This window comes from Teleopsis dalmanni, unplaced genomic scaffold, assembly GCF_002237135.1.
Source record: "Teleopsis dalmanni isolate 2A unplaced genomic scaffold, ASM223713v2 unscaffolded_contig_1417, whole genome shotgun sequence".
NCBI lineage: Eukaryota > Metazoa > Arthropoda > Insecta > Diptera > Diopsidae > Teleopsis > Teleopsis dalmanni.
In genome coordinates this window covers 1-9284 of record NW_024032799.1, presented here as the reverse complement: position 1 = coordinate 9284, position 9284 = coordinate 1, and the positions used below count along the sequence as shown (strand labels likewise).

Here is a 9284-nt window from a genome sequence, read left to right as displayed (position 1 = left end):
TTTAATAAATAAAAAAAAAAAACAAGGAAACAGTATGTCGCTTAAAGACCTAAGTCAATAGGTGCATTCGGTCGCTCTGAAATGTGGAAAAAAAACAAGTCTCTTGTTAAAATCTCTAATTTTTTACCAAAACAACAACACTACTCTATTGCTCTGACAAGCTAGTTACGAAGCAAAGGTATTCTTTGTTACGAAGTCTCTAATCGTCTACGAGAGTGCAGACAAATTATTTACCAGAGTGGTAAGCGATCTATTGTGAACCTTCATTGGAAATTTTTATAAATATTGCAGTTTTCTGCCGAAAGTTTTTTTTAAAACAATATTTCAAATAAAATTAAAGTTTTATAAATTTAAAAATTTAAAAAAAAAATATTTTAATTTATATAAATATTTTAAGCGTATATTTAAAAAAAAATTTTATAAATATGTAAAAGTTTTTAGTCGGTTTTTGTTGTTTAATATTTTTAACTTTTATTTCGTACGTTGTATTTTGTATATCTCTACACGTGTTTCGGCAAATTCGCCTTTGCCTACATCAGGCGAATTGCTAATATTATTAAAAGTGAATTTGCAGAAATACGTATAGGAATTCACAAAAAATACCATCAAAATAAAAGTTAAAATTCTTAAAACCAAAACCGACTGTAAGTTAATGCTTATTGAGGCAAGAGACTTGTTCCTTTTTGTCGCATTTGTAATCGCGGCAAATACACCTAAAATAATATCCAGCCTCATCACATGATATCTTAGTTGAGATTACCTGGTCAAGGTAAGTATATGACTTAGCCAATATTAAATTTAACTAGCCCATAATATAATTTATTAACTTTATTATAAATGAGTGTTGGGCTATCAGTCAGATTTTGTAATTTGGTTTTTTAATAAAAAATTTTTCTTATTATTTTACTTATTTAATATTTATTTCCGACGTTTCGGTTTTTTAAAATCATCATCAGGGAAAAAAATTTAAAACAACTGAATAGAATAAAAAAATAAAATAATAAAATAATTTATTAAATTATTAATTAAATAAATAAAATATATTACAAATTATGGTCATTGTTAAATATTTAATTATTTGATATTTTTTAGTGATGGCAATGCTTAAATCATTGCAACTGAGCTTTTCATTGTTAACGCGCTTTTGAAGCACATGTAGACGCCGCATGAATCAATGAAGTAAAATGTAAACAAAACACACACTAAATAAAACTAACAACAAAAACAATAAGAAAAAATTCCGGTTACAAGTAACTGGTATACTTGACACAGATTATAACATTTCATTACTAAATTGTTTTTGTTTTTTTTTTCTTTTGTTCACTTAAACCAAAACTACCCACAACTTTCACTTTCATTGAGCATTGTTGTTGTCGATTATTGCTTCTAATTTTTATGTTTACGAGAAACTAACACATACACATGACGTCACAAAATATAAACAAAAATGTCATTTCAACTTGTTTATAGAAATTGAAAAGCACAAAATCAGCTGTTTGATAAACTAAAAGGTCACCTTCAAAGCAAGAAAAAGTTTTTTTCTCGCTAATAAAATCAGTTAAAGGAAGAGTTTTAGTAGGTAAAGTGTGTGGTTTATTCTTTAAAAAATATTAAAGTTATATAAAATTAATAATATATGAAATAAAAAATATAAATTCAATGAATATATGCATAAAACTAAAATAATTTTTTAAAAAGAAGACAGTGATAGTAAAGTAATTAAAAGTTTTTAAAATATTTAAATAGATTTTGTGAAAAAATCTGCATTCCCTTTAAAAATTTATTCTAAATTAATATGCATGAATATTAAAATAAATAATATTTATATTAACGATATATGTACTAAGTGGAATGGTTTGTTTAATTAAAAAAAAATCCACCAAATATTATCACTCTATGGCCAGCAAATAATTTCCTGATTGTTTTTTCATTATTGGTGCTTCGAATGTGTGTGTGTGTGTTTGTGTTGAGTTTTTTATATGAAAGTTTAGGAATTTTTGTGAAATTATTTTAATTTTTTTTTCAAATTTATTTATTTTATTTTTAAAGTTTTATTACCAAGTTAAATTAGAAATTTAAAAAAAAATAAAAAAAAAAAATAAAAAAAAATACTGTAAGTAAATCAATTATTTTATATGACATTTATGTGAAGTACACATAAAAAAATTCAATTATTATTCAATTTCTGTTAATTAGAAATATATTTTATTTTTAAAAATAATTAAAGCTTGTATTCAATATTGGAACATTTGGGAGACACAAAAATTTTTAAAAATATTTAGAAATTACTTTTATACTTTTGTTTCGAAAAAAAAACCACATGAAGCGATAACATTTTTTTTATGATTAATTAAAAAATAAAAAATAAATATTATTGATAAAATGCAGGTCAGTAATTCACTGATAAATAGAAGTTTACTCAGTGCATTAGTTTAGATTTAAAAAATATTTTTCGCTTTGATTAGAAAAATATTTAAACGAAGCGAAGTCTACACTGTGCCTAAAAGCATTGCATTAATAAATCCATAAATTAGTAATAAATAATGAAAATTATAAAGAATTTTAACCAGATATATATTTTTTTGATTTTGATTAGGGTTATCAAAATAACGCTTTAGAGTTGGAGATTGAAATACAAATTATATTTATTAAATTGTTTGAATTTTATTTAATATTAATTAGAAAAATATATAAACGAAGCGAAATATTATTACAATCAAATATAAAAAACAATATTATTTAATTTGGTACATTGAATTTATTTATAGACAATTTAAAAAATCTCCATTAAACTTTGTTAGTTTTTTATATTCATCTGTAAAGAAAAGAAGCTCCATTAAAACCATCAAACTTTTATAAATGTTATATATTGTTCAAATTTGTTCACTGATTTCTCATCTAGGTTAGGTTAGGTTGTACCGCCAATCCCAGGGGGATCCACTTAGGCCTATAGGCCCATTGTGATACCGTATTATTGAGAACCCATGGGCTAAAACCATCTAGAAGATTTGTCACATATATAGCCCACAATATTGTTGGGCATTGGCTACGAATTGAATGCACAATCACCGTGAATATTTAATGTGTAATATTCCCAATTTTTTGCTGAACATCTTGCAAGAATAAAAAGCTACACAGGTCCTTTTCACTTATACATTTCCAATTTAGCTTACTATCCAACTATTGGGTTTCTTCCTATAGTTTTAACTGTTGTCCATTTAATAAAGGAAAATCGAAAGCCGGTATTTTGGTTTAGTGGTGTACATCAACATTCCAGTCTTTCCTGGATTGATACTTAGTCTACAGATTGGCGCCAAGTACATGCACCAGGGAATATCAGGGAACATATCTGAAACTAGAATAACCACATCATCTGCATACCTTTAAACAAATTTATGATTAAAGATGATTAAAATATGTCTGTGATTTGATGTATTATAATATATGTTAAGTATGTAATCAAACTTATACAGAGTTTATTAACTTAAAAGTGAGAAAATATATTATCACCTGAAAATGTTTTATTCAAATTGATTAAATAATAAGATTTATTTTCTAATTTCGTCTCATCACGTGAATAAATCATCACAAGAATTCTGAAAAAATGCAAAAAAGTACTTTCGTTTATTTATAATATATATTATATATTTTTATTTCATAATAGAGTGACGTATAATTATTTCTAGTAGAAATGTTTCAATTTTGCCGAAATTATTGGTATATATATACATATCTATATGATTGTATATGTATATATTTACAATTTTAAGGTCATTGACATTAAATATTGATGTCTCTTTTGTATTAAGAAAAATTTATTTATTTAATTTAAAATATTATTTTTAAATTTTGGTTGGTTCTCTGCCTAATATCAGATCATTAAAAAAAAAACAAAAGATAATGTATATAAATAAATAAATATATTTTAAAAATAAATTTTAAAATTAAAAACATTTTATCATATGAGCACTTGACTTAAAGAGTGAACTACATGTGAATCTGAAGATAATTAGGTTTTAAACTACTAATTAAGCAATTATATTCGAATATTTATTATTATTCTTATAATGATTCTAATATTAGCACAAAATTTATAATGAAATTTTTAACTAACTTTTATAAATAAATAACACAATCTACTTTATGAACTTCGTTTGCAAAATTGACAATGTCAATTAACTTATATACAGATCTATTGTTCCCTTATGGGAGAGGATATTCAATTTTTCACCTGATTCTTTTTCTTACTTTGGGTTACGTTAAAGTACCACAAAACTAGAACTATTAATGGAAAATGTATATAAGGATTGTTTATAGCATTTTCATCTATATATGCAAGATATATTTAAACTCCTTTTTGAGTAATTATTCAATCCAAAAAAGAATTTATTAGACAACAAACGAGTAGGTTCCTATCAACTTGTATTTCAGTAAATATATCTAGTACGATTTGTTCAGGATTTTAAAATAAGCTACTGTGTAGGTTGAGATTGCAGAATAGAGCATGGACTCAGAGTGATACATCTGCAGAATATGCAAGATAGATACAATGATTACATGTCTTTCATCAAGATGTATGAAAAAACTAGTTTTGTTTGGTACATTTTTGTTTTAAAATGTGTTGATCCAATGAGCCAAGAACGAAAATGAGCTATTCTTAGTTTTGATTGAAGGAAATTGGTAAGAAGTAAATGATATGCATCCTGAAATACTATGAAACTCATGTTATCGGTTGACTTCATGATCAATTCTTTTTCACAGCTAGTTCATCCAAATTTATACTCTTGATTGTAAGTATTTAAGTAATAATAAGTCTACTGTAATGAATTGATACAGAAATATTGCCCGATTTTGTTATAAAACCGCTACGTGCTGGAGCTCAGGGTACACACTAAATATCTGTATTCCAGATAATTAATTCATATTCAGTGGGATGTAATCAGTATACTGTGTCAGAAACTTTTCGCTCTAATAAAATCACACAATGCTTGTCATCGAACAGCCTGATGATTTCTGATATCTCCATCAATTTTAACTGGACGTCTGGAATATGACGCAACACACATGATTACAAGATCATATTAAAACATACTTGTTCATTCTTATAAATACATATCGATATATTATTTACATATAATGTAGGAATACACCTAATTGAATTAATCGGCCGGAAAATTTGTTGGAAATTTACTTCAAACATTCTTTAATATGTGTATTTTAGTTTTTGTGTCAAAATAAGTTTTCGATCAATTGTCTAGAGAGAAGAAATACCTACGCCTTATAAACTTACTTATTCGCAGTTTTCACTAATAAGGTACTTTAACGGACATAGGCCCAAGGCCCGCTGTTATATCATTAGGGGACTTATTTCACGTTTTTTTTAATTTAATATTTTAGGTATTAGGTGTTTTAGGTATTAATTTTAATATATTATAATTTATTTTTTTTAATAAATTTAGTTAATAATTTTGAAGTATTTTATTTGGACTTGAAGTTATTGGTTTGTTAGCAATAGCTATGACAACATTTATTTTTAAGCCTATTTTCAACTTTTCCTTGATATCTAATATATACATATATTCAAGAATTTCGGTTCAAAATAAAGTTATGTATACAAAAAAACTGCATCTACCTTTATAGTACTGTGACCCACATAGGTTCAAAAATCTGTTGTGATACCAAAAATCGATATTAATTTACTTAACCTTAATTTAATATTTTTTTAAAAATTAGTTTAGTTGTTAAAAATGTTGAAATATTTTATTTGGACTTGAAGTTAATGTGTTTGATGTTTGTCTTAATTATTTCAGTAAATCATTATAATGATTTGTTTTCAATATATAAATAATAGAACATATATTCTTATTAAGCCTATTTAAGCTTTTTTTTGAAATATAATAAATAATAAATTTTCAACAATAGTGGTCCAAAATTAATTTATTAAGAGAAATCAAATTTTTTTTCTTTATAAACATGGGACTCACATAGGTTCAACATTCATTTAAATAACATTAGGGGATTCTTTAATGTCTTTTGTAAAATGACATCGTTTTTTTTGTTTTAATTCTTCAATGAGGGCAAAATATCGCCTTAAGAAAACTGTTTAACACCCCATGGTACGTAAGAGGAGCGGGTTATTCACAGAGATTTGAGAGTCATTCAGTTGAAAAATATATTAAAGATCGTGCACTGAAACTGTTCAATATAATTTACTGTCACAATAATCCAACACTCAGCAACCTAAAAATACAACGAAATCTGATAAACACAGGCAGATACAAAGACATCAGATCCATCATATTATAAAGTCCCGTATTCAGTTATTCTTAGTGTGACCTAAAACTGTCTACAAATATAATAGAGTTAAGATGATGAATCACCAACTCAGACATCTCCATATCAACACCTTTTTTCCATAATTTTAGTAAACGATATTGAAAATTTTATAATCATAAAATTTCCATTATCCATTATAATCCATAATAGTATAAAATTATCCGTAATAGTTTGAGATATTTTTTGATATCTTAACATATGTGTAGATATTTTTTAACAATTTTGGTCCAAAATAAAGTTATATATGCGAAAAAAATTAGATTTCCTGTATATGAATGGAACTCATATAGGTTTAAAGCTTATTTGAATATTATGATTGGGTACTTTAATGTCTTTTATAAAATGATATCCTTTTTCAACATCTTTAGTAAATTATACTGAAAAGTTTTTAATATAATTTGAGATATTCTTTGATATTTTATACATATATATATAAATATCAATATATATTATAATCAACAATTTAGTTCCTTAGTAAAATTCGTAACTAATTATGTATACGAAAATAATTGATTTCCTTTTATATATTCATATGATACTTGCATCAATTTCATTAAATAATATTTTTATAATATTTTTAATTAAAAAAAATATTTTATTAATCCATAAAATGTTTGTTATTAATAGAAATAACAACAATAATAATAAATGTATTGTACTATGTTTGCATATATTCGTATGTCGAATGGAATCATTTAATATCTATAAATTTGACCACAAAAAATGAAAAGATCGTATTTGTTATTTTTATTTTTTTGTTTAATTTTTTTGTTAATTTTTGTACTCATACTGAAATTAATTAAAATACGAAAACAAATTAAATATTCAACAATACATAGAAATGAAAAGAAATATATGTAATTTGGTATAAAGTGAAGAAATTGTAGCCGAGCTGGAAGTTTGCACAAAATTAGTTCAATTTTGTATTCTCTCTCAATTAGACTGAAATAATTCCAGAAAAATAGGCGATGCTCGAAGAAGGTTTTCGTTGGTTGTGTAAATTTACCCAGCAAAAGCTCAATATTCTCTGTCGCATTCTATTGCAAACCCATCTCTTTCGTTGGCTGATCGATACCTATTTGAGACTAACGAAAAGCGATAAAGTTGAGGGTAGGAAGAAATTAGAAATCGATCAGGAAATCAAACAAAGTGCAAATGTGAACGCGGAAGTTAATGTAAAAAGTGCGAAAAGCGAGATTTCTAAAAGTCAAACAAACATGGGGATAGCACATCCAAAGCCTACTCATTATTATCCCCCTCCGCAAGTTGTAAAGCCTCCGCAAGCTGTAAAGCCCCCGCAAGCTGTGAAGCCCCCGCAGGTATGTTAGTTAAAACATATAAAACATTATTAATATTGTTTGTGTGTTATTCTTAATGTTGGTTGAGGTAAAATAACATCAATTTGTTGTTGTTGGATTGAGATTGTTGCATTAAAATCACACATACACAATACAGAATACAATGCATTTCTAGCTGTGCAAGCTGATAAAAATACCGTATTAAATATTGTATGAATATCATTTAATGCCAAAAAAAATTACATTTAAAGTGGAATTAAAACAGAATTATATACTTAAAGAAATTAAAATTCTAAATGAAATTTATTTGAAGTACCCAAGCAACTGTAGTTTCTTACCTACATGCATTCAATTTGTTGTTGGATTTACTGGCGCCATAATTTTTTCATCTGAAGTTAAGACAATCCAGTACTAAAAAAATAATAACAACGTACATATTTACATTTCTTCAATATCAAATAGCAAAATGATCACGTGTGGCGGGAATGATGAGCACTTGCTTTATTTTCAATCACTTCAGGCTAATAATCGATCTGTGATGACATTGAAAACTAATTCAAGTGTTGCGCGTTCTAGTCTGAGTGCGATTACTAAAAAAAAATCAAGATGAAGGTTGACTACGAAGTCAAATGAGATCACAAAATATAGGAAAAATGAGGCATTTACGACGTAATTATATTCTGTCTAGGATTAAAGCAATTAGGCGTTTCTAACGTGGGTTTATGTGGGTGGTTAGTCAACATTTTAAGAATGATGGAAAAAGATTCATATAAACGTAATTATATTCTGTCTAGGATTAAAGCAATCAGGCTTTTCTAACGTGGGTTTTTGTGGGTGGTTAGACAGGATTTTTGAATGTTGGAAAAAGATTTATATAAAGCATTTAATAATTTTGTCATATAATGAAAATAAAAAAAGAATTTCTAAATTGGTAAAGATCGGTTAATCATATCATATGGATATGTAGGTAGATAAGTTGATTTAAATTAAATCAACTGACCAATATAACCTGTCTTGTGATTTTTGATATGAAAAAAATGAGAAGATAAGTTACAAATTGACATGGATGATGTAGATTTTATGTGTCTACACTACTTACAATAGAAAAAACAGTAAACTATGATTATTATTCCGATTTACTAAATATTTTATTTATAAAAAATAATTAATTTCTAAATACTAAATCTACTAAATTTAGTTACTAAAATCAACTTAGCTTTACCGATTTACTAAAGCTTTTCTTTTAATAAAATAAAACATTTTTAAAATTAATTACAATAAATAATTTTTAATTAATAAAAATATTTTTTTTTTTTCTAAATAAAAGTATTTTTAAAAGTAAAAACATTCAGTTCATAATAATATCAATAAATTCTTTTTTTATTTATTTATTTTATTCTTTTAAGTGGCATCTATCAAAAAAAAAACCAGAAATGTATAGTCTTTCAATTCCCCACCCACTCTTTCTCACATCTTCTTGTCCAAATTAACTATAATTCTTTTTTAAGATACTTTAATTTCTATGCCTCATACATTGTTCATCAGAACTTTAATTGCTGCAATTTATTATCTAAATTATTTATGCTAATCAAATATTTATTTCATATTTTTCATATAAATTAGTTTGCAAATATTTTTTAGTTTTCTTTT

The 9284-nt window shown here is 25.5% G+C and overlaps 1 protein-coding gene across 1 annotated transcript; it reads left to right on the top strand.

The window, feature by feature from the left end:
* The first annotated feature begins 1700 nt into the window (after positions 1-1700).
* LOC119664101 lies at positions 1701-7682 on the top strand. Its single transcript, XM_038073658.1, has 2 exons — positions 1701-1715; positions 7278-7682. Exon 2 carries the CDS (start codon positions 7305-7307, stop codon positions 7662-7664), a length of 360 nt encoding a protein of 119 aa, XP_037929586.1. The 5' UTR covers positions 1701-1715; positions 7278-7304; the 3' UTR covers positions 7665-7682.
* The last annotated feature ends 1602 nt before the right edge of the window (positions 7683-9284 follow it).

Bases quoted from the DNA above. Each gene is read 5' to 3' on its own strand.
- LOC119664101 (XM_038073658.1), top strand. From the start codon at position 7,305: ATGCTCGAAGAAGGTTTTCGTTGGTTGTGTAAATTTACCCAGCAAAAG.